The sequence below is a fragment of the Dermacentor variabilis genome, chromosome 1, assembly GCF_050947875.1.
Source record: "Dermacentor variabilis isolate Ectoservices chromosome 1, ASM5094787v1, whole genome shotgun sequence".
Classification (NCBI taxonomy): Eukaryota; Metazoa; Arthropoda; class Arachnida; order Ixodida; family Ixodidae; genus Dermacentor; species Dermacentor variabilis.
Genome location: NC_134568.1, coordinates 50,602,172 through 50,626,437, shown reverse-complemented (window position 1 = coordinate 50,626,437; position 24,266 = coordinate 50,602,172). Strand labels below are relative to the sequence as shown.

Sequence of the window (24,266 nt, the reverse complement as noted above, 5' to 3'; positions counted from 1 at the left end):
TTCGTCATGTTTCACGGATGCAATCAAGCTCTCTTGCCTGCCTGCCAGAAAGACGACCACAGGCGTCCTTTTCCAACGAGGTCAGCATCCATCGGGCTTCACACCCTCCCTACCATCGGGCTTCACACCCTCAGCACGTTCAACCTCAGCTTTGTGGTGTTTAAAACGACCTCAAGTGCGTCTTACGGTTCCAGGGATAAGAAAGAAGACCGGCCTGCCTACCTTGGCCTTGAAGCAAGCGGCTATGGATTGTTTGCATTCTTTCTACTTTGACCGAGTACACATATATACTGATGGCTCTTCCACTCAGACCAGCTTTACCGGCGCAATGCTTATACCATCACGATAACTAAGCATCCGATACAAGATTTCTCACTTGACAACATCGACCAGTTCGGAGCTTGTTGCCCTCCGAGGTGCCGTTTATTATATTAACAACTAACCGGCTAATCGGTGGGCAATATTTTGCGATTCGAAGGCGGCCTTACAATGTCTTCTGTCATCTCTTCGTCGCGGGTCCGGTGAACAACTCGCGTCGGAGATAAGAGAAATGAACCATCATATGATCGCGAAAGGACACGACGTCGTGTTTCAGTGGCTGCCTGGCCACTGCGGTATCTCCGGCAACGACCTCGCTGACGAAGCTGCTAGGAAAGCACACGAAGGAGAAACCCTTGTTTCTGTACCTTTATCGCGGACTGACGCAGCCCAACACTGAAGCAAGCTAGCGCACCGTTTGACATGGGAGAAGCAGCACACACCTGAATTCACTCAACATCGATTGCATTCCCTCGATCCATCTATGCAACTGCGGCTGTTAGCAGGGTTTCCGCGTAAAGAGGAAACAATGCTGTGCCGCTTACATGTTTGGCGTCGCATTCAACAATGCATATAGGTTTTTGATTGGAATGGCTGATAGCGCCGAGTGCAATGCCTGCGGTGTCGAGAAAACTATAGAACATCTACTGCGCAACTGCCCATCTTTTGAAAATGAAAGACATGACCTCTGCACACCTCTCAATCAGTTAGATAGAAAACCGTTCACCTTGAACAAGATCTTGATACCATGGCCTCGCATATCGCAGCTACAAAAGGCCACAAAAGCGCTGCTGCAATATTTGAAAGCTACCGGATTGAGTCGGCGTCGGTGACCCGGACTGAGTGACCGAACCATATCCCCAGTGGACTTTCTCTTCTTCTTTTAATCTTTCCGTTCCCTTTTCCCTTTCCCCAGTGTAGAGTAGCCAACCGGCTCAGTCCTGGTTAGCCTCCTTACCTTTTATTTATCATTTGCTCTTTCTGCATATATAGCTGTTTCTTTAGTTACTTGATTTTTAATGCGAAAGCAATATATGCCCCATCACACTAAAAGTCTGGCGTAAATATAAATATTGTATGAGATGATAAGCTGCATGGGATCAAAGTAAACAAAATTGTAGCATCGCTGTTAGTTGTGAAACATAAAGAACCTCTTCGCTAAACCTCGCCCCCCCCCCCCACTTCACATTGATTTCTACATAAGCGTTGGACCTGCATATTTTTTTTTTACGTGCCCATTCCTGCACTGCCATTTTGTTTACTCGAAATGGATTTCGACTGCTAGTGACAGCGCTTGATTTATTTTTACTGCACTTCTTTTTTACAAACAATGATTACTTACTCTAGAAACTATGTGCTGTGACGTACGATGTGCTCGCTTGCATTCCTGTGCACAATGCGCAAGCGCGATCTGACCTTGCTTATATTTTATTCTATTGCTTTTATTTGCTTGCTTGCGCTCCTGTTTCTTTGTTGGCGTGAACCAGCCTATAGCTTTGGTATGCACTGTTTAACTAAGCGAAAAGGAATATTCGGAATCACTAATGATGTCAAATCTCTTACGCACATATATAACAAAAAAAAACAGTTATAGGACGCAGCATGACGTTTCCTGTGCCCTGCTTACATTCACACAATGAAGGAGGCAGATGGGTGGGAATGAACAAGTATCGGCCGTTCACAAGCTCCAACATTTTTCTAGTTTCCAAATCGCCGAGTTTGTATCGATCAATGGAGCAGTCAGAAAAAAAAGCAGAACAAGATAGGCCAGTTCTTGGAACGTATAAAGAATTTGGCTCACGTAGGCCATTTTCTCAATGTTCGTGCTTCATAGAACGGTAATATACACTATGGAACTTCATTCTGTCAGCATACACATATTACCATTTACAGATTATCAGAATACCGTAGATGTAGACGTGAGTGGCAGAGCTTCTGGCAGCATAATACGTCGCTGAGTTCAACCACAGCGCACAAAACATGGCCTCTGAAATCAGGAGGCACGCACCCTCCAATTTCGTAGGCCATGCACAGAAATGTTGCTGTAGGGAAGAACTGCGTCTAACTTGAATTCTAAACAAAACAAAAGAACACGTGGGTGTGGGGGTCGTAACGGAACATTGGGAAAGAAGTATTCGATTACCACAACATGCCTCTATCTACAAGCCGAAGTCTACGCAATATGGACTGTAGTTAAAAAGAGCATCGCTGACAAACACGAAAACACCGTAACATACACTGATTCACTAAGCACACTGAAGGCTCTACACGCGAAATCCGAATGTGAACCCCTGATAGGGGATATTTTACACATGGTAGCATTAAACAAATACGGCCGGTCAATTAGGTTTTGCTGGGTACAAGCCATGTTGGTATACAGGGTAATGAAGCAGCGGATAGCTGTGCATCAATGGCAGCGCGCGAATACATAACGAACACGGCGCTTCCATATAGGGATAGTATCACGGCGATTACGAGGGCCTTGACGTCAATATGGCAACAGGAATGGGACCATTGCATAAGCAACAAGCTACATCTTACCAAACCCGTAATTGGTTAGTGGAAGTCGTGCACTCACTATCAACGGTTCTATGAGGTGATCCTGTGTCGACTTCGGATTGGACACACACATTTAACACACAACTTTCTCCTCCGAAAAGAAAAAACCACCGACTTGCGAAAAATGCAACGAACCTCTTACAGTAATACATATCCTTATAACATGTCTCAATTTTGAAACACAGCGACGGAAGCTTTTACACAACCTATACAACTTACATATACCTTTACACCCTGCCCTATTACTGGCAGATGACCCGCTAGTGCCATTTACTAACCTCTTCCACTTTTTAGAGAAAAACTGGTTATTTACACGAACTATAATGCAATGCAGGTTCTCCCGCTCTAACATTGCATTTCCTTTTGTCTTGTGACTGGCGCAGCATGGCCTTAGTTACCTTTGTGCCATTAAACCCAAACTAACCAACCAACTTGAATTTTGACGTAAAGGTGTCGGCACCAACATTTCATTGATGCACAGTGGCTCCCGTCTTTTTCTTCGTCGAGAACACGCATACAACATAAAAAATGCTTCTCATGCGTTGCGGGTGAACGAAGTAAGACCAGTTGTCGCTATCGGTTCAACTGCTGCCGGTGCTCTGATATTCCGTAAACGGCAACATGCTATGCGGACTCGGAAAAACTCTCTAACGGCTGGTTCGCTGTGCGAGTTCCGCACACAACGATAAATATGACAATCAGATACGAAAAAGAGGTAAAAAAATAATATGCTCGTCTTCGAAGCACTAGTTTTGTGTATAGAGCAAATTATAACAGCGAAAAATCAAACAAATAGCAGAAATTCAGTATATTTACAACAGGAAATTTCTCTCAGAGGGAGCTGTAAAGATTTACCGATTTAAGAAAGGTTTTAGTGCGAAATCATTATATGGCTCATGACGCTGAAAATCCGGTGGCGTGCCTGGAAATGGCACAAAAAGTCACGTGGTCACAGCCGATCAACGGAATATGGAGATCACCCAGGAGTATTCTATACGGACGCTGCCGGCCCTGACTACGGCGGTTGGTTTACGGTGGCAGTCGTCCTTCAAAATACACCCGTTATTGGCCTCACCTTGAGGGACCCCAATATTACTCACGCGCAGGAGGTGGCTATCGCGCTTGCTGCCGCAGATCCAGCGTCTCGAGTCATCATTACTGATTCGAGGGGTGCTTGCCGCAATGTAGAACAAGGCGAAATCTCATATCGTGCCTCCCAAATCCTTAAGAAATCTGAGGACCAGGGATTCCAACCCTAGCGCTCCATCATTTGGCCCCAGATCATCAGGGAATAGAGGGGAACGAAGTAGCCGACGCTACAGCCCGCGCGCTTCATTTACGGGCGTCGCCTCTATCACCCGTCGACGAGGTCCCCGAATTCAAACCGGCAATCACCTTTAAAGAAATCACACAGCTGTATCAGCTTAATCACGGCCGATACTTCCCCTCTTGCAAAGGCCTCAAAAAGACAGAGGAGCGCTGGCTCCTCCGTCTCTACACGAATACAGTACTGTGCCCGGCGGTGCTGAAACACTTCAACCCAGAATTTTCGGGCGAGTTTCCGCACTGTGGGGAGGTGTTTGCGGACACATACCACATGGTGTGAGCATGCCCCTCCAACCCTGCTTTCCCCCCCAAACCCCCACCCTACCCGAGAGGACTGGGAGGCCGCCCTGCTCGGCTGCTCAACCCTCCAGGACCAACGTGCCCTGGTGGCCCGAGCCAAAGCCGCTGCAGAAGTCACGGGGGTGCCGGACTAGGGACCCCCCCCCCCCCCGTAGACTTTGTAAGGGCTGGGCCCTTAGGGCTCAGCTCACACCTCCCCTTTAAATAGCAGAAATAAAATTTATCACCACCACCATGGGCTCTTGGTTCCTTGAAGCACCACCATATGTCGCTCACCTCCTCGCATCCGCGGCAGCGGTACCACCGACCATGCAGAGGAAAGAAAAAAACCTGAATGGGAGGGGGGGGGGGGGGGGGGGGCTCGCCTTTGCGCATAGCGTTCGTCACAAGCGTTTTCCGGTAAAGATTGCGGCTGCGTGTGCTGCAGTTGCCGGAAAGCGGCAATTATGTGGCCGGTAAAGATTGGCTCCATCGTGACTGGCGACGAGGAAGCGGCAGGGCGTTGGCATCTCATTGGCAGCGCTCGGCCAGCAGCATACGTTTTCGCCGTCATCCGACGGGAACCGACCTTGTTCACCGAACGCACGCTTGAGAGCAGCACGATACCACTGCGCAATGGCTCCGTCACCTGGCTTTTTAAATATTTCGCGGGCTTTCTTTGAAACCCCGAAAAAAGGACTACGTGAGACGTATCGTAAAGGACACAACTCGATCGGTGGTTTCTGAAGGTACTCTACAAATCTGCGTGTCATACTTGGGGTCCTCAGCCAATAATTAAGAAAGTTGGGTAATTAAACTTAATTTTTGGGACAAGCTTAACGATGGGACAAATGTTTCCTAATCTATGAAGCTTCCCCCTCAAGCAAACCATGTGGGTATTCCTTGCATGCAACGTTATCCTAAGATCATGTGCACATCAAATTTTCTTTTTAGACAGGTGTACGCATTAGCGCAAATACGATTTCTGTCTCTCTCTCTCTCTCTCTCTCTCTATATATATATATATATATATATATATATATATATATATATATATATATATATATATATATATATATATATATGAGATTTAACATATTCGAGGATGCTTTCCTCACTATTCGTCCCTTCAGTGTGACGAACATTAGGTGGGATATCAGCCATCACACTCTATTTGCGAGGAGGCGAGAGCAATCTACGCGACTTTAAAAACGACATCCATTATTCAGGTATTCGTCCATAAAGTGCGCCTTTTTTTCTTTGTTTCTTTTCTTTTTGCTCCAATACTGAAACAGGGGTCAGTAAACCGTCATGGTGGCCTGGCGTTGCGCTGCTAAGCACGAGGTTGCCGGACCAATTCGCGGACGCCGCAGCCGCATTTCGATGGGAGCGAAATACAAGAGCGCCTGTGCATTGGGTGCACCTTAAAGGACCTCAGGTGGCGTGCCCGGCGTGCCCCACTACGGCGTTCCTCATAATCAGGTCGCGGGATCTGGCACGTAAAACTTCTAAATGTAATTTTTAACAGCGCCGGAAACGCTGCGCACGCTATTCTCGATGCTGCCGTGACGAGAACAGGTCACTGCTATGAGCTGCTGAGTTGTCGAATCCGTCATCGCGGGCTTGTACCGTAAGCGGCGGAAGGCTCGCGGACACATGAGCTTCGCGCGATAAGAGACGGACGGGTACAAGCGGCGAACCGTTTTGCATAAAGAAACTAAACGAGGTAAGACGAATAATGAGGACACTGCTTCGGCCGATCCTCGTGCGCCCATGGAATTTCAGAATCGAGGCGAGAAGATGTGAATTTTCGTCAACGAGTGCCTTGGCAACGGGCGACGCTTTTAAAATAAACTTGCTGATTTGATAGCCACCCTCCTGTAACGCTGCCAATACAAGGTGAGTGCTAAAACATGTAAATAAATAGTTAAGCGATCTTAATTGATTTGCTGGCGGCCGGACTACACGGCTGCTCGAACATTTAGTGTCCGCCGCGCTAAAGGGACGAATAGTAAAGAAATCATCCTCGCCTCGATTAAATTTTTTTTGTACCTCCTTTCCATAAAAATAGATCATCCGGTACAAGTCTAACGTTTATTTTATTTTTTTTTTATTTTTTGCATGCGCATTTCGAAAACATAGGTTTCATGGTAGGGGGGAGGAGGGGGTGCGAGAAGGGGCTGGGTCGGTGGACCTCAAAGGGACTGGAGTGGCTACAAGCCGAAATCCGCACCTACAGCCCAGTGGTCTACGTCAGAAAACGAAGGAACTCATAAAAACGATATCATTTATAATCTTGGTGTTCTCGTTGTTCAGGAGCAATTGAACTTAAAAGCCATAAACCATTCACTGCAAAAAAGAAATCCTATATAGGAGTTATGACAGGTAAAAAGCCGTAAAATCAATTTTTACTCTGTTAGATAGGAGTAGAAAAGAGACAAACCATCAGTTTCATTCAGTCACTACTCGAGGGTGTGCAATACCGACGTGACATAATTTTATTCTTGCCGCAAGCTCCAATTTTTGTCATACTAAGAGCGAAATACATTTTGTTCGTTTCTTTGCTACTTTGGACTGCCAGCACTTTATAGCGCCTCCCTCTCCCCCCCCCCCTCCTCACGGAAATTTAGGCAGACTTATTGTATGCGTGAGCAAACTATCTGAACCTCTCGACAATGTTGCGACTGCGATGTTGCGCCAATCCCATCACAACATTTGGCACAGGAATGAGCTCCTGCGGCAGTGTAATGACCTGCACGAATGTCAGAATTTTACTGATTGCGTGAGCGCACCAAAATAGCAAAGAATTTCTGTGCATGTTTCCTATGTGGATTTCGGTTCTTTCTTTTTTTTTAAGTAGACTTGAGCGTAACTTTTTAACTGCTATATATAGAGAGAATAATGATGCGACACTCCTGTCCATGAAGCAGGCGGACTTCCCTGCAGACAGGCAACGTGCGCAGCGGTGCACGCAAAAAAAAAAAAGATCGACAGAAACAAAGAAAAAAATCTTCAAAAATTATCGCACTATGAAATGAAAGAGCTCCGTTGATCAGTGCAAGAACTCCTTTTTCGCGCGATTTAAGATTATACGTGTTTCGTGTTTCCTGAGAACACCAGTCATGAGGACAGTAAATTTGCTTTATTTCGATGGGGGAGTGAGGAATACTCCCAGGAAAGAATGCCCCAGAAGGCAAGCGATTTCCTCCCATCCTAGCTTATTCCTGTTCGGCACAAGCGAAAGAGAGAGAGAAAAATAAACAAGAAAAGAAATGCAGGGAGGTCAACAAGACGCACGTCCGGTCTGCTATCCGGCAGAGGAAAAATGGAATATAGGAACAAAAAGGCAGAGGGGGAGAGAGAGCGCAGTTTTGCGCATATTCGAAGATTCGCATTATCCATAAATGGTCGCAGAGACCTGTCGACTTCAGGCACTGCAATAATGATCTCGTTAGCTTCTGTGCCATCAACGCACACGGCAACAGTCCAAGGGTCATTTTTTCCGAGAATGGTTTAGAGTCCAGCCAGTTTAATGCTGTCCGGAGCGGTTCACGCTCGGTATCTTATCGCGAACAAATACACACGTGTTCAATAGTTTATGCGCTTCCGCAAGAGTCGCACGTGGGCGTATCCCCATTTCCAATGCAGAAATAGTAGACCTTTGCATATGCTACCCCGAGCCGAAGGCGGCACGACAACGTCGCCCCAGAGCGGCACAATATTAGGGCACCTGTAGCCTTAGGGATGGATCAACTGTATGTAAATTACAGTTGAAGAGATTACGAGAAGGCCAATTTGTGTCAAAGCTTTATCCGGGAAATAAAGTTTCGTTCAAAAGTGAAAATTGGGCGCGTTAGTATTGAAGCATAGCTAAATCCAGAGCGCGAACAACTGGGATACAAACTAAGGAACAAGAAAAAACAGCGCCGTGTCCTGTCTTTTCTTGTTCCTTAGCTTGTGTCCCAGTAGTTGGCGCCCTGAATTCAGCCAAAGTTTCCTTGTAGCGTCGGTACTGGAGGGAGATAGAAACTGTTCAAGCCCCTACATGGGTGACCAGGCGGCGTCGTCAGCGAGGTCCTTACCAGCAATGCTAGTGTACAGACAGCCACTGAAATCGAGTTTTGTGATGGTCCTTTCTTATTTCATATGCCAGCTGCTCATGAGTCCGGTGACATAGGGCGAAATGGAGACTATGAGGTGCTGCCTTAAAGTGGCAAATATTTACCCATTTACGAGATTACTCATGAAAAAGGCATTTTAGAGCAGCATGCAGGGCAGCAAGCTCTGCCGCCGTTTATGTTCTCATGGGTGATAGTGTGAATGTGATTGTAATTAGCGCAGTCCGAATGACAACTGCACCTCTAGAGCTGGCATATGAGAGCGACACATCCATACGGATATTTTATTGGTCCCCGCATTCCTTATTCAGTAATAGCTGCATCGTCACTTTCAATTTCAAATTTTCTTCAAATTTTTTTCAAATAATCTGTTCAGAATCGTTCAGTTCGCTTTATATTATCAAATTATTCCCCTACTGCCAGTGTTTAACTGAACAATCTAATCTTGGCCTTCCTAACTTGCTCTCAAGAAGAAAAGTATCACTTCTTTGTCTCTTACATAAAAGTTTTATTCTTGAACCAGTCATTGAAACGCGAACTTTTATCACAACCACCATATTTGTCATCCCGCACTGATCACCAGTATAAAGTCGCCCTTCCTTTCTGCCATACTAACCTGTTTCAGGATTCATTTATACCCAAGACTAGTTCAGAATGGAACCACCTTCCCAGCACCATTGCCAGCATTGGAGATGCACACTCATTCAAGGCTGCCGTCGTTGAGCACTTCTAAGAATAACCTGCGCTGCTATTTGTTAATTCCGTTTCCTGTTATGCATGTACAGTTGTGTTGCTTACGCTATTGCCATTGAAGGCCTCTGTTCTTGACCTCTGTTAAAATAACCTGCTCAGTTAATTACTAGTTTTTTTTATTTTATTTCATATATAACGATGTTTCCGTTATTACAAGTGTATGAACACAGTTTACCTACCCTCTCTGTAATACCTTTTGGGCCCCGAGGGTATTCCAATAAATAAAAAAATAAATAAATAAATAAATAAATAATTAATTAATTAATTAATTAATTAATACAATTTTAGGTGATTGGCCTTCTTCGTTACACCCGGAATATTTAAGCGTAGTTGAGGCTGTTGGAGACAGCACAAGTGAAATGAAGGCCTTGCTGCTGGTTTGTATGCTGATGAAGGACAACCTTGATGGGTGACGATAACTTCAGAAAATGTGGAACGAGGTATCTGCGAGCGCAGATACCTCGGTGTGAGATGGTGATCAGGGACGCCATAAATAGGACGAATGTGCGCCCTGAGACAATCCACAGCGACGTATGTTTAAATCATATGATCTTTGGCGAGCGCGACTGTTGCCGATGTTAAAGCGCAATGAGAAAGTCCAAAACACGTGCCCTGTAAGGTCTCCAATGAGCGAACGTTCGACTTGTACGTATTGGACAGCACTGGAAGGCTGTATCGTAGAAATCCCCAGAAATTGAGCTCTTAATAACCGAAGCGTGGAACGTACTGATGTGCCCCATGCATATTTTCTCGTTCATCAATCGGACAATCGACGACAGTCTTTTCTTCAGATAGGCACAAGATTTCAGTCTATTATTACACCCAAAAATTGATGGGTCTTTTCTTAAGTCATAGCGCGTCCATTCATTGAGACTGTGTATACGGCACCATAAGTTTGCGTGTTAAAGCTATCAACGCGCCTTTCTCGTTGGATACAGGGAAGCCTTGTGTTCAACGGTAAATTGATGGCAAGTTTGCTGCCCGCTGTAATAACACACGCACCTGAAGGCGAGTAGCCCTAAAAATAGAAAGGCAAATTTCATCTGCATATATCGAAAGGCAGAGACTGCCTTTGGTAACATTTCAGCTAGACCAACGATGGTCTCAAGGAACAAAGTGGGGCTTCATACTCCTTCCTGAGGCGCGCCGCAGTACGTGTGATGTTCAGTGATGGGACCATCTTCTCTGTACAAAAAACAACCAATCAGTTATATAGCCGCATTACCAATGGCACATGTGGTTGCAAATTGTGCAATGCCGAGTGGCTCAAAAGCCTCCAGGAGGTTGAGGATGTCGTCATGACAACGGCTGTCATATGTGCCGTCGAGAAAGAGCCCAACTGATATGCGCTTACGGCTTTTCTCTTGTTCAACAAACGCTGTGAAGTCAATAACGCTTTCGACTGAGGAAAGACCTCGACTAAAGCCTGCCATGGAGGCGGTGTAGACATTTAACGCTCGAGATACCATTCTGGCCGTGCAAGGCCCATCCTTTCCGTTCCCTTTCCGATGTAGCTGGCCCGAGCAATAGGGCGATATGCCATCAAGTTCAACAGAGATGTTCCCTCCAGGCCTTCAGGACCTGGAAAGGATGACCTTTTTTTTTCTTCAGTAAAATAATGGTATTAACCACGAAGGGATGTGTGTGTGTGTGTGTGTGTGTGTGTGTGTGTGTGTGTGTGTGTGTGTGTGTGTGTGTGTGTGTGTGTGTGTGTGTGTGTGTGTGTGTGTGTGTGTGTGTGTGTGTGTGTGTGCGTGCATGCGCGCACGCGAAAATGCAATAGAAGTGGGAAACAGAAAGCAGAAAAGGTACGTAATTATATCGCAATACATATTTTTCTTCACGTTGGTAACACAATTTTTGCGGTGTATCTATGCAGGAACATCGCTGCACTCTTTCTCAGCATTGGATAGAGCAGAGTTCGAAACTCCACCCAAGGACTTCCAATAAAATGCCTTCAAAAAAGTGTATGCAGTATATGACTTACCATTATTTACTATTTCCGGTCCAGAGGTCGACCCCAGATGCGCTGAAGCAAACCAATTAATTTGATTACACTTGCACATAACTCATTGCAGGTAACTGCCTTATTTTCTCAGTACCTATAGTTGTTCTTTAAAAAAACAGACTTCTTATAATATGGAATCATATGAACATGAAGCCATGGAAAAATTTTTTGTTTGAACCAATATATGAACGCTTAAGTGTTACATGCTGTTAAAATTTATTTATTTTTTCTTTTCTAATTGAAATGATAATAAAAGAAAGATGTCCCTCTAAAGCTGACGGCTACTCCATTATTGTTTTCCTAATATCATGACAAACCACGCATCCTAAATGTTCAGTAAGGCTTCGACTGGGGCTAGTTGGTATAGCACAGAAAACAGAACGATTTCAAATGAAACAAAATCCAGCCAAATTCACTGGAATTCGCTAAAATTTATTTATTTATTTATTTATTTATTTATTTGTTTGTTTGTTTATTTATTTATTTATTTAAACGTACATCACAGCTCCGGTCGGAGCGTTGAGTAATGGGGGATTATAAAACAACATACGTGATGAGCATGTACGAGAACAAAGAAAAGTAACAGTAAGCAGAACAAAAGAATGCATCATTATACACTCCCAGTTCGCAAGATGTGCATACAGATGCTCGCGGAAAAGTTCGCGGTTCGTGATTGAAACAATGGTATCTAGAAGATCGTTCCAAAGTGCGACGGCTTGTGGCAAAGCCGAAGAATTTAAAGCTTTAGTCTTAACAAATATGCGTTTGATGCTGAGGTGATTATGAAGGCGCCTGGAGTCCGTAATGGTTTTTCAAGTGGCAGTGGGGATGGCATTAGGCTGTGCATATATTTGTGTATTAAGCATAAAAGAGCAACAGAACGACGATTACTTAACGTCTGGAGTGGAATGTCTAGCATAATTTTTGTTATACTGGAATGGCGGTTATAGTTACATGAAATGAATCAAGCAGCTCTATTTTCTACGGCTTCGAGCATTGAAATTAAATGTTCTTGATGAGGCGACCAGATTCAAGCTGTGGGCGAACGAAGGTTAAGTATGCAAAATATGAGCAATGACGCAAATTTCGACGTAACCCAGTGTTTGTGACGCTTTAGCACATATGTTGGTCATATGAAATTTCAATGAAAATACGGATGTAAGATGCAAGCCTAAGTACTTATATGACACCGCCAGGGAAAGTAAAACGTTGTTTATAGAATACGTTAAGTTAGAAAGTGACTGTTTACGAGTAAAGGAAATTGTTTTGCACTTGTTCGAGTTCAACGTCATAAGCCAGTTACCACACCAGGCATAAACAAGGTTAAGGTCCTTTAGGAGGATGAGATGGTCATCATGACTTTCAAAAGCGCGGTATACGATGCAGTCATCAGCAAATAGTCGCATGCAAGAGGAAATGTTAGAAGGCAGGTCATTAACATAAATTTAAATAAAGCAAAATGCTTAGCACGCTGCCCTGCAGAACACCGGATGTGACATCAGAAAAAGAAGCAAAATTATTGCCGACTGTGAACTGCTTGCGAAAAGATAGGAAGTTACGAAGCCAAGATAGCGTTGGTGAGTCTAGTCTAAGAGAAGATAGCTTAGCGATGAGGCAGCAGTGAGCAATGCGATCAAATGCTTTTGAGTAGTCAAGATGCAATCACTTTGAAGGTTATTATCCATGTCCAAGTCAGTGGTGAATTTAAGTAACTGCGTATCACACGAAAAATATTTTCGGAACCCATGTTGATTATTAAAAAAGAAGTTATTATACTCGAGTTGGGTATAAAGATTTGATGCAATAATATTTTCAAGGATCTTGCAGCATATGCAAGTGAGCGAGAGATAGGGCGGTAGTTCTCCGCCATATTTGTCAGCGCTTTTAAACAATGGAATTACTTTTCCAACTTTCAAGTCAAGTGGAAGATGTCCTGTTGATAAAGATTGTGTGAAAATGTGATATATTATTTTACTAGAGGTAGACAATGGATTCTTCAAGATTTTAGAACATATGTTGTCGGGACCAGCAGAGGACGATATTTTAGGGTTTGTAATGAGGCGTGCGGTTCCTTCAATTGTGATATTAATGGGCTCCATGAATCGAAATTCATGATCAGGAATAATGGGCACGACATCACATAGGCTGGATTGATCTTGCACATTTGCATTGTAAGCAAAGTACGAAATACACAGAAAATATATAGTGAAGTCAAGTGTCAGTGTTCGTTTCCCGCAATGGGCAAGAAAAGATTCCGCGCGTGCGCTGACCATATAACACGTAATGTGACCTGTCGCACGGTGCTCTTCAAAGGACGCTACGCTGCCCAGATTGTGTCACCCCCATTGTCACCCCCAACCAATGGTGTAATAGCGTGACGTTATTGTTTCGTCTTCCAAGTTTTACCTGATCGTCGTAAGTCGCTCAGTTGCGTGGTCACTTCCTTGCTTTTAATTTCGCTTGGCCAGAAAGTGTTCGATAATTGTTGATTGGGCTTACCATCCCAAAACAATTGAAAAATATGTGCTTGAGTTAGTACTTGTATACGAACTACACGAGCCCGCGAGCAGCTGTCCAGCTAAGGTTGGTTGCGGTGGCGATGATGTTGCTACAGGTGGAGTTAGCCTGGTAGACTTCGCCGGCAGTTGCTCCGCCTGAACGTCCCTTTCCTCTCCAAATGTGCCAGTTTTTTTTTTTTCTACAGCAAACTGATAAGAATGCGCGACACTTGCTCGCGCGCTGTCGGCTACTCTTCTTCCAGGAAAGCTAACTGTCCATCAGAAAACTCGCTTCTTGTCATGCTGTCCAGAAGTCTTCTCCTTTCAAAACAGAAGCGCTCACAGTACCAGATGAAGTGTTGTACATCGCCCACTTCTTTGCACTCAGTGCAAGATGTAGATGCAGCACGGCCGAGCTTAAACGGCCATTAATGGAGTGCTGGCCGGTCATGTTCTTATATTGTATATGAAGGTGGCCTCCGTGCGTCTAAGTCACTCCACAACCGAGGGCTGATGCGGCACTTTACAAAGTGAACGATAACGGCGACAAATTGTCTCCTTAGGGAATTCGTGATTCACCGGAGCTCTCACTGTTGGCTTCCTTGAAAGCGCTCCACCGGCGACGGCATGTGCTCTGTTGTTGTCAGTGACACCAACATGCGAAGGTAAATGATGAAACATTATCTTAAAATTTTGGGGTTTTTCTTTTAGTGAAGCCAGCGACTCGCGACCGAACCTGTTTGACGGCGCGCCATGATATATATATATATATATATATATATATATATATATATATATATATATATATATATATATATATATATATATATATATTGCTGACTTCGCTTCCGACTACTCAGACGATAACTGCTTACATGAAACGCTCAATAAGGGTGTATTTATCTCAACTGAATAAAACATCTATTCATCATTAAAAACTGCACTTTGGCTTCGAGAAACCGGATTTATTGGGGTGCTTGGGATGAACTATTTCGCCTGCCCGAGGTCTTTTGAGTGTGCATAAATCTACCATTACCCAGGCGCCTTTGCACTTTGCTCACATCGCTATATAGGCTGTAAGGCTGAACAGGCCACACCTGAAAGTGCATGAGTCTGCAGGAAAAGAGCCGCTGCATGCGGCATTGCTTCCACGAGCTTGAGGTGAATTACTTCGGTTGAACACCGCAGTTGCAACGCTCCCTGCCTACAAGTCATGAGCTTGCGTAAACCTTTTAACAGAGAAACCAATTGAATATCCCATAGGAGACGTAGCGTTCTTAAAGAAGGGAATTGCGCTAAAAAAAGACACGGACGAGTAAGGACATGGACGGGCGCAATTCCCTTCTTTAAGTATGTACGACCGACTCGCCCAACAACGTGCTCTCCTGAAGACGTAGCGTCGTCAGCAAAAAAGAAAAGAAGAGCCTTTCAAGCCAGTCTATCTGAATAATTTTTGCCTCTATGGCAGCGACAACGTACTACAGATGCGGCAGAGAAGAAAGCTTCTCGGCAAAGTGAGGAGTCATATTGTTGTTGCGGTTTTGTGTGTTGCTTTTGCGTCTAGACAGTCGTTAAATAACAGTCACGGAAGCGAGTAACCCGCCGTGGTTGCTCAGTGGCTATGGTGTTGCGCTGCTCAGCGCGAGGCCGCGGGATCGAACCCCGGCCACGGCGGCCGCATTTCGACGGGGGCGAAATGCGAAAACACCTGTGTACTTAGATTTAGGTGCACGCTAAAGAACCCCAGGCGGTCGAAATTTACGGAGTCCTCCACTACGGCGTGCCTCATAATCAGAAAGTGGTTTTGGCGCGTAAAACCCCATAATTTTTCATTTTAACGGAGGCGAGTGATTAAATATTTTAGACTAGTTCAGAGAAATTACTGTAGTTCGCGCCACCTGGTTCGCGTGACAGTTCCTACAGTACACAAAAGAGCCCGGTTCGTTACAACCCAACTTGATTCGTGCGCAATAAAAAAGGCGCTTTGCTAGAAGCATCCCGGACAGCTCAATCAATGACACGCAACACTTCGCAGAGCTTACTGTACAAGACAGGAATCAAAAGCGTACTTTACCTGCGAGAGCACTCAAGGCAGCCGCTAGGGCAAGGTGGGACATTCGACTGGTGTCGTGTATAAATTTCAGCCTGAATACGCTGTACAAAGAAGTAAGAAATAAATTGTGAAATGTTATTTATAATTAATAAAGTGACGCGCCATAAAGTCAGGTTCAAAATGCAAACGAATATCGCAGCATGTGGCACATCGCAAATATCTGTATTAGATTTCTGTCGCAGTATTAGGCGAATGAATTTTGGTCACACCAGTCGCCACACCGATGATAGCATGAATGGATCCTTAACGCTTATATCGCACCCCAATTTGTTCTCCAAAGTTATGCGTATAAAAATAAAATGTCTGGCTAGGTTTTACATTGCAAAGCTGTTACGAAACTCAACCAAAACCTCCTGTATCACTAGTTTCTCGCTGAAGACATGTTCACCTCCTCAAGTTCATCCGCGATAGAGAGCTGGAGATGCACGACTCTAAAGCTCGTGACACACAGCCCTGAAGGTGTTTCTTGCGCGCCAGACAGCGGTCGGCGAAGTCGGATTCGGTTACGCCGGCGGCGCCAGGAATGCCGAAAATTTGCCCCTGTTCGGCGCGTCGAGCGCGGTCCTCCGCCCATAGCCACTCATAACTGAAGCCACCATCATTCCCCTCTCACCAGCGCACGCTCTTCCTCTCACACTTGGACTTCATACGGAACACCGCGACGATGGCGAAAATTCGCCTGGGGCGTCCATATAATTGCTACCGCAACAAATGGAATAAGCTAAAGCAGCGACGACTTCCCTGAGTAGACCATAAATATGGTCGCTTGGCGCAAACGAGGAAGGACGGAAGGGAACACAAGGGGAGCGCTTGGCGCTCCCCTTGTTCCCTCCTGTCCTTCCTTGTTTGCGTCAGGCGATCATATTTATGGTCTACTCAGCAATATGAACCGACTAGCCCGGCAACATGTACTTCTCGAGCGACGAGTTCGCTTTCTCGTTTCCATCATTGGAGTACTCGTATGTATACTGCATAGCCAAAGCTTTAATGCAACTGTGGGCACAGTTGCTGTTCCTGCTTAATGCCCGTGTGTCAGTGATGCTCGTGTGCTCCCCATTTGGTGTTACTTTCACGTGGTCTTGGTTTATCTAACACTGTTAAACATGCCCCCCCCCCCACCCCTCTCGACGGTACTCGGGTACTCTCGCTTCGCTCGTATGAACTGCCATTCTGTTCAACATTGATGTTGAGAGTTAATACCTGACTTTTACTTAAGAGATGATGGCCCGTCAAAACATCACCGTGAATACCACAGTCGTTGCTAATAAGAGCTTACAAAATAACACCTCGAATACTTTATAGCCATTGCTGTATAGGAGCTCAATTCGGCTCGCAGAGCGTTCTGCTATTTTTTTGTTATTGACTGAAATTTGTACATCTTTCAAGCAAAATATAGCTCGAACTCAAGCATTGCAATAAAATAAGTTGTCCTATTATTAGAAACCTGCTCGATTTGCATTCAATTGGATTTCATAAAGTACTATTCACGCACCTCGCATATTGTGTCATGAGAAAATTGTGAAAACAAATACCGGAGTTTAAGATATTCCTAAACCACGGTTTCCAGCGGCTCATCCATTTCGGGAATAGTTACGCCTTCGACAGTCGACGTAAGCGCAAGCGAACGGCGATCGTCTTCAACGTGAATTTTACAAAAAAAAAAAGCTCCTCTTTACGGCTCGTCTGCCACCACCAACAGAACAGCTGAAATCATTTGTCTCACCGAGAGATTTCGCTGTTACAAATGACTTAAACACGCTCGTAAAGCGTCTTTAGTTCAAAACCGCAGCAACTTTTCAAAGCATTTTTGCAATGTTTTTTTTTTTTATATTTGTATTCACGGAACCTTTATTTCGTTTGCCACACATACACAGAAACGACGTCTGCAGAAAATATGCTTTGATTTCTATGGAACGATTACCACAGACTATACTGCGTTCCGGCTAAATATTAAAATGCAGAATTGTTGAGAACACGCTCGCGAACAGCGAGATCACAAAACGTGCCATAAAAATATTCTATTATTATTCGGACCCATTTACAGCATCTCGAGAAACATTACCAAAACAGATTATTTCGAAACCCGTTATTTCTTTTAAGACAGGCTGGTGTCTACAGAAGAATAATTTAGCAATTGTGAGACGATACACAGCGTCGCATGAAGGCGAAAACTGAACCGGCGAGAGCGCACGCGCAATACGCTGAGTGCAACAAAAAGCCAATGGTTCTTTGATATGGCAGCGATAGCGTCAGCCCACTCGACAACTTAAAGCGCGCTCGTGCAGCGTGATGTCAGCACTGCTCCACTAAAGCGTTCCATTCCAGCGATTGCATGTACCTAAGGCGCCGGCACCATCCGCCTCCTACGGACTTCAACCCAGACCGACGTGCCAAGCTTTGCAAGTGTAGCAAATTTCTGCGGCTGGTTTTAAACAGTACAATAAAGAGGCAACACTAAAAAATTTAGATTGCTATAAGGTGTTTTCCCAAAACTCCATCTTCATTTGTTTGGCGAAATAAGGCAGACTGACATTCTAAATCGAAAATGGAAGGTCAATGTCGCTGCTGTGAATTTCGCGATGGAAGCACTGCGCCAATACCTCAGTGTGACGTCATGTGCTTCAAAAACGTTTTCTTGTATTATTTTTGCAGATCTCGCAGAAAAAGTTTTCGAAACTCGTTAGTTTGAAGGCTTGATTCTTTTGGAATGCGATGTAGTCATTCGTTCCGATAACCATCATGCCACGGCGAGCTGGAGCGGGAACTTCAGGATGACGTCTCCACCACTTTCATGAAGCCTTCGTGGAAAGATTAGCCATTTTTCTATTCCAGAGGCTTCACTTAATATTTCTCGTTAGTTACCCTTATGAGTCAACCTTTTTAAACATTGCGAATTATGGGAAAACAAGAAAAAGTTACGGCGCTATATTTTGGGCACCTCAGCAGGAATTTATTTCATGCAAACCGGATGCCGTAAGTACACCAGGCCGTTCTTAAGGATAGCAGATCAGGTATTCGCTGACCTCTTTCTGTGCCGTGCGATGGATCTCAATACTACTATTTCAGAAGGCCAGGCTTACGTGGAGCCATTTCCCATGGCCTCCAGCCTACTGCACGTGAGCTTCTGTGGGACCACTTGGCGGAGGCTGCCCCTTGAAAACTGTGGATAATAAGCGTTCTAATTAGCTTCCAGACGTCCCGAGTAAAGTGCATGCAACACACGCTCAAATTCATCCCTTGGAGTCAATTCTGATAACAGGCCCAATGGCCTAGGGACTGGAGCGGTACAGCGTATTTTGATTTAGGCAGCATTTACATGAATGCGACAAAAGCGTACTCCCATAACTGTGTCGTACCTTACGTATCGTATCATCGTATTTTACGTAAACGGGATATGAGGTACATCGCATCGTGCAATTCATGGTGTAAGTCATGGTGTAATGCATGGTGCAATTCATGGTTAATGGAACTAAATGTTAACAAGTGTAAATTCATGCGTGTATCTCGAACTACCAGTGAACCACCTGTGTACTCCCTTAACGCTCCATTAGAATTGGTAAAAACTTACAAGTACCTTGGCCTTCACATCACCTCTGATCTTAATTGGAATACCCACATCTCCCATATAGTAAGTAACGCTAACCGTATGCTAGGTTACTTACGACGCAACTTTTCCAAAGCACCTTCTTCCTTAAAATTAATCCTCTATAAAACTCTAATACGACCTAAACTTGAGTAAGCTGCTTCAATCTGGGATCCACGTCAAATAAATCTAACCCACTCACTGGAAATGGTTCAGAATAACTCTACTCGTTTCATTATTTCTAACTATAATAGAACCGCGAGTATCAGTGCCATGAAATCTACCATTAACTTACCGTCCTTGCCATCACGTCGAAAAATGTTCCGCTAGTGCCTTTTTCATAAATTATTTCTGCACCCGCTGCTACGCAACAAACTTATTTTTCCGCCTCCGTATGTATCGCAGAGACTAGATTACATTCATAACGTCGGCATTTCATTATGCAGATCCAACGCTTTTTGCAGTCATTTGTACCACGCACTTCCAATGAGTGCAACCGCCTTCCCGCTTCGATGGCCACCATCGCAGATCACCGATTATTCAAGAATGCCATAGCTAGCACTGTATAACTAGGAACCTTTTTCTTCCCATTGTTCAACCTGTACTCACAAACGCCATAGCTAACATTGTAAATCTAGGTGTCATTTGTTAAATAGTTTTGTATATACATATATATAATTTTTTGCACTAGTAACTCCTGTTTGTTGAATTTACCCGTTGTTCTTGTAACCACACCCCTCTATAATGCCGTAATGGCCCTGAGGGTATGATAAATTGTACTGAAGAAGAATGAGCAGTAGACGCTGCTTAGAGAAAGACGACGGCGACGAGTGCTTGGAAGGCTTGTGCCTGTGTCGCCGAAGCTCTGTGTCCTCTCGCTGCGGTGCTCTGCTATCTGAGCGTTTTAGCAATCGAACTATAACGCCTCTTGACAAAATAAATAAATAAATACATAAATAAATAAATAAATATGCGACAAACAGAAGCCCTATAACGTAAAACTATTCCAATATGTATCTATTCCAATCTCCTGACGTCAAATTTGCGTAACCACCGACGCAAGCACCGGGCGGTCACCCGCACGGTTGTCTGAACAGGCCAATCAAACGCTCTCCTCGTTCATAGGAGGTCACTTTTGTTTGCTTGAAAAACGAATAACATTGCCTACACTGAGCGGCCTGCCATATCTAATTGGCTGACAAGAGGCGAGGAGAACGCTCAAGTGGAGAGGGATTCACTGGGGTAGAGCCTGTGCACTGAAAATCGATAACCGGATGAAGAGGGTGGTGCCGGCGTCTGCGATTGCTCGTCTTTCCCTTACTTAGCTTGTGGTGGCTGGTCGAAAATCACGGCGGCATGCAACGGAAGCTTAAGAATGACGCTAAAACTGACCCTCAACAAAGAAGAGTTGGCAGAATTAGGTGGAAAACGTGATGAAAGGGCTCGAAAACGTTACACGGCCACGCAAGAAGTTTTATTATACGCAAATACACCCATGCTCTCCGGCAGGTGCGAGTAGCCAGTGTCTCAGCGATCGGAGGCAGCCATCTTTTATTCCTTTCGGAACGGGGCAGCCTGCGGCTATTCCGAAGAAAATTCAGTTTTGTTCGGCATATTAATGCATCTTTATCGCGTACACGTCCCTTTGACGCGGTGAGTTTGTGCGGTTTTGTGACGTCGCGTGACAGGCAGGTGCAGTGGGTGCAGCCCGAAAACTTTTTACCAATAGCCAAGGGCTAATGGTGAAAAAGGGTCAAATCAGAAATAACTGTTTTTCTTTTTTCTGTCAAATCATGCATAATCAGTGTGTACACATCATATCAGATAGGGAGGTATTGCGGTTTTCGTGACGTCGCGTGACAGACAGGTGAAGTGGGCGCAGTCGAAAAAAGTTTTTGACCAATCGTGGAGGGCTGATAGCAGAATTGGAATAGAAAAGTTTGGAATAGTTTTACGTTATAGCGCCCCAGGGGTAGTTTGGAAATAAAACTATGCATTTTGGGCGGCGCATCAGAACAAGAACTGTCTCTTAACAAGAATTGTAAGAAGGCGTTCCCTGCAGAATGGCAACTATCTGCGGGACGCCAAAACATACATGATGGCTGACGAAGCAGGCCCAGACACTATAGTTTATTTCGCGCGTAGTGAGTAACGATGTCAATTCCAGTTTCTTCTACGCTGAAAGAAAGTGCGTCATTTTTGTACATCACCAGCGAAGCGAACTTTGGTGAATTGGTAGATGCTCGGGATAAGTGACCGTCCGCTGGTGGCGGGCTATCTGTGCATGGTTGCTGCAAAGCTAGAGCGCGCAGAAGCTGTATCGGTCTGCAACAAAAAACTAACAGCCTGACACCTTGCAGATGCTTTCGGCACACTTGACAACTCACCTCTATTCGCATTTGAGGCGGTGTGACATCGGACAGCGCAAGCTTGCGGAACAACAAAAATGCCCACTCATCTAAATGACAACGTCGCTATGAAATGCGATAGGGTCAGCATGACACGATGCGCTCCGGCCGTATTCATGTAAACCTTTATTTAGCAAACAAGTATTTTAAACGGTGCTTTCTTTTCTTGTTGTTTTCCCTCCTTATAATTAGAAATAACCTGACGAGTGTTTCGGCTACCAGTCTTTCCATATATCCAATTATTAGGAAGCGAAAAGAGACAATGTTATAATTTTTGCTCCGCTGTATTCATAGCAGCGGCGGACATAAGAATTTGTCTGGTAGCAGCAAGTGACATCATCAAGTGTAGGAACCCTTGCAGAAAGCAGAAGCCTATCGGTTCCAGTGCTTCTGCAGCAGGAGTTTCTTCGAGTACACATTCGCTTTGCCGCCAGAGTGCCGGGTCATCCGCTTGCTTCAGATAGCGGTCCTGTGGTGTGGAATTTGCTCCCGCAGAATTATCAAAGCCCTTCTATGCCGGCGGAACCACCGTGGAAAATTCATTCGTGGTCAATTGTCACTTTCGTGCCTGGGTCCTAGAGCAAGAGAAATACACCCGGTCCAGCGCTGACATATGTTGCTCTAGAGCCTGTCAGCACCAGCTGCAGGGCTCACCGTCATATTTACACTGATGGCTCCGTTATGCATACATCCTTTGCGTGTGTGGATTCTGTCTGCGTGTGTTGCCATCTCTGCCACTCTCAGTCACCGCACTTAAGCTACAGCCACTGAACTAGCTGCACTGCGGGCCGCTTTTAATTACATCATAGACCAGATAGCTTAGTCTTGGGCCATCTTCCCTTACTGAAGAGCGGCCCTGCAGTCCCTGAAGTCGCCACGCACGTAGGAACAACTCGTTATGAACATCAGACGCATATGCAATAAATCCTGTAAACTGCATCACAGCGCTGTGCTGCAGTGGTTACCAGCCCACTGCGGAATACAAGGGAACGTCCCGACTGACCATGCTGCCAAAGCTGGACACGAGACTTCGAGATAAATGGTCCAGATACCTTTCTCGAGAAAAGAGGCGGCGACACTGGTATCTACACATGTTTGGCGTCTCCAGCGATCCCTCTAGACAGATGCAAGCTATCGTTATGGACTCCTGCATAAAATAGATCCATCATGTGACCTTTAGATGCCGCGAGGCCTCAATAGACAAGGCCAAGCACGCCTTCACCGCATAAGACTAAACGTGGCCTACAAAAACTACTTCAGGTGCAAGATTCAACTCACGGACTCACGAATGTTCTCTGAATGTAACGTCCTTAAAACCTGCAACACGTTCTGTGCGACTGCTGCCGCTATTCGCCAGAGAGGCAGCCTTTGAAGGCGGCACTGCACCTTCAACGGGTCTCGAGCTTGGAAGTGAGGCACGTGATCCGCCCATGGCAAAGTACCACCTGTGCGCCTGTGCGGAACGCGCCAAGAAAGCGCTGCAGATGTTCTTGCGGGCCACAAGCCTTAACGAAACTTTGTAAATATCTGTCTAGTGTGCGTGCGTGTGTGCGTGTGTGTGTGTGTGGGCGTGCGTGCGTGCCTGTGTGTGTGTGTGTGTGTGTGTGTGTGTGTGTGTGTGTGTGTGTGTGTGTGTGTGTGTGTGTGCGTGTGCGTGTGTGTGCGTGTGTGCGTGTGCGTGTGTGTGCGTGTGTGCGTGTGTGTGTGTGTGTGTGTGTGTGTGTGCGTGTGTGTGCGTGTGTGTGTGTGTGTGTGTGTGTGTGTGTGTGTGTGTGTGTGTGTGTGTGTGTGTGTGTGTGTGTGTGTGTGTGTGTGTGTGTGTGTGTGTGTGTGTGTGTGTGTGTGTGTGTGTGTGTGTTAAGTGTTTATCACTGTATATATCACAGTCATCCCCCAGCACCTGGAGTAGTATTTCAGGCGAACAGCCAGGCTAACATCTCTAGCATATCATTAATGCTTGTTTCTATCTTTTTCTCAATTAAGTAATCCCCACTAGTCAAGTATCTAATTATTACCTTTACGCATTTGTTACAGCTCCAGAATTGAAGTCGGTTATAGTGCTCGAGGCATATCCACTTAGTAAGGACCCTGTGACTAACCCCAGTTACGGTATATCCCTTCCCTGCTAATTCATCAAAATTTCTTCCTGATTGAAACAGATATAAACGCTTGTCTAAGAAGTTGCCTTTTCTGTTATAAATTATGTCAAAAAGTGAAAAACCGTACTTAAAGGAATTGTGCAGATCCCACGTACCATAGGAATCGACCATATGCGAAGCAGTTTGCAGCTACGTAGCTGGTTA

General features: G+C 45.1%; 2 protein-coding genes across 5 annotated transcripts in view; one reads left to right on the top strand and one right to left on the bottom strand.

Moving 5' to 3' along the window:
• Window positions 1–17,627, bottom strand: part of LOC142577774 (defensin-like) — a 38,372-nt gene extending 20,745 nt beyond the window's left edge. The window contains exons 1-3 of one of the 3 annotated variants that reach the window (XR_012827068.1): window positions 17,465–17,627; window positions 15,934–16,004; window positions 11,341–11,382 (exon numbers count right to left, since the gene is read on the bottom strand). Coding sequence is in view for 2 of the 3 variants with exons in the window: in XM_075687238.1 (XP_075543353.1) it covers window positions 11,341–11,382; window positions 15,934–15,976 (85 nt within the window). In the remaining variant the exon portion in view is untranslated. Of the gene's footprint in view, window positions 1–11,340; window positions 11,383–15,933; window positions 16,014–17,464 lie in introns of all 3 variants that reach the window. The other 2 variants (XM_075687238.1, XM_075687242.1) reach the window with 2 other exon arrangements.
• Window positions 1–24,266, top strand: part of spz4 (Spaetzle domain-containing protein 4) — a 146,356-nt gene that overhangs the window by 54,847 nt on the left and 67,243 nt on the right. The window lies entirely within an intron of this gene.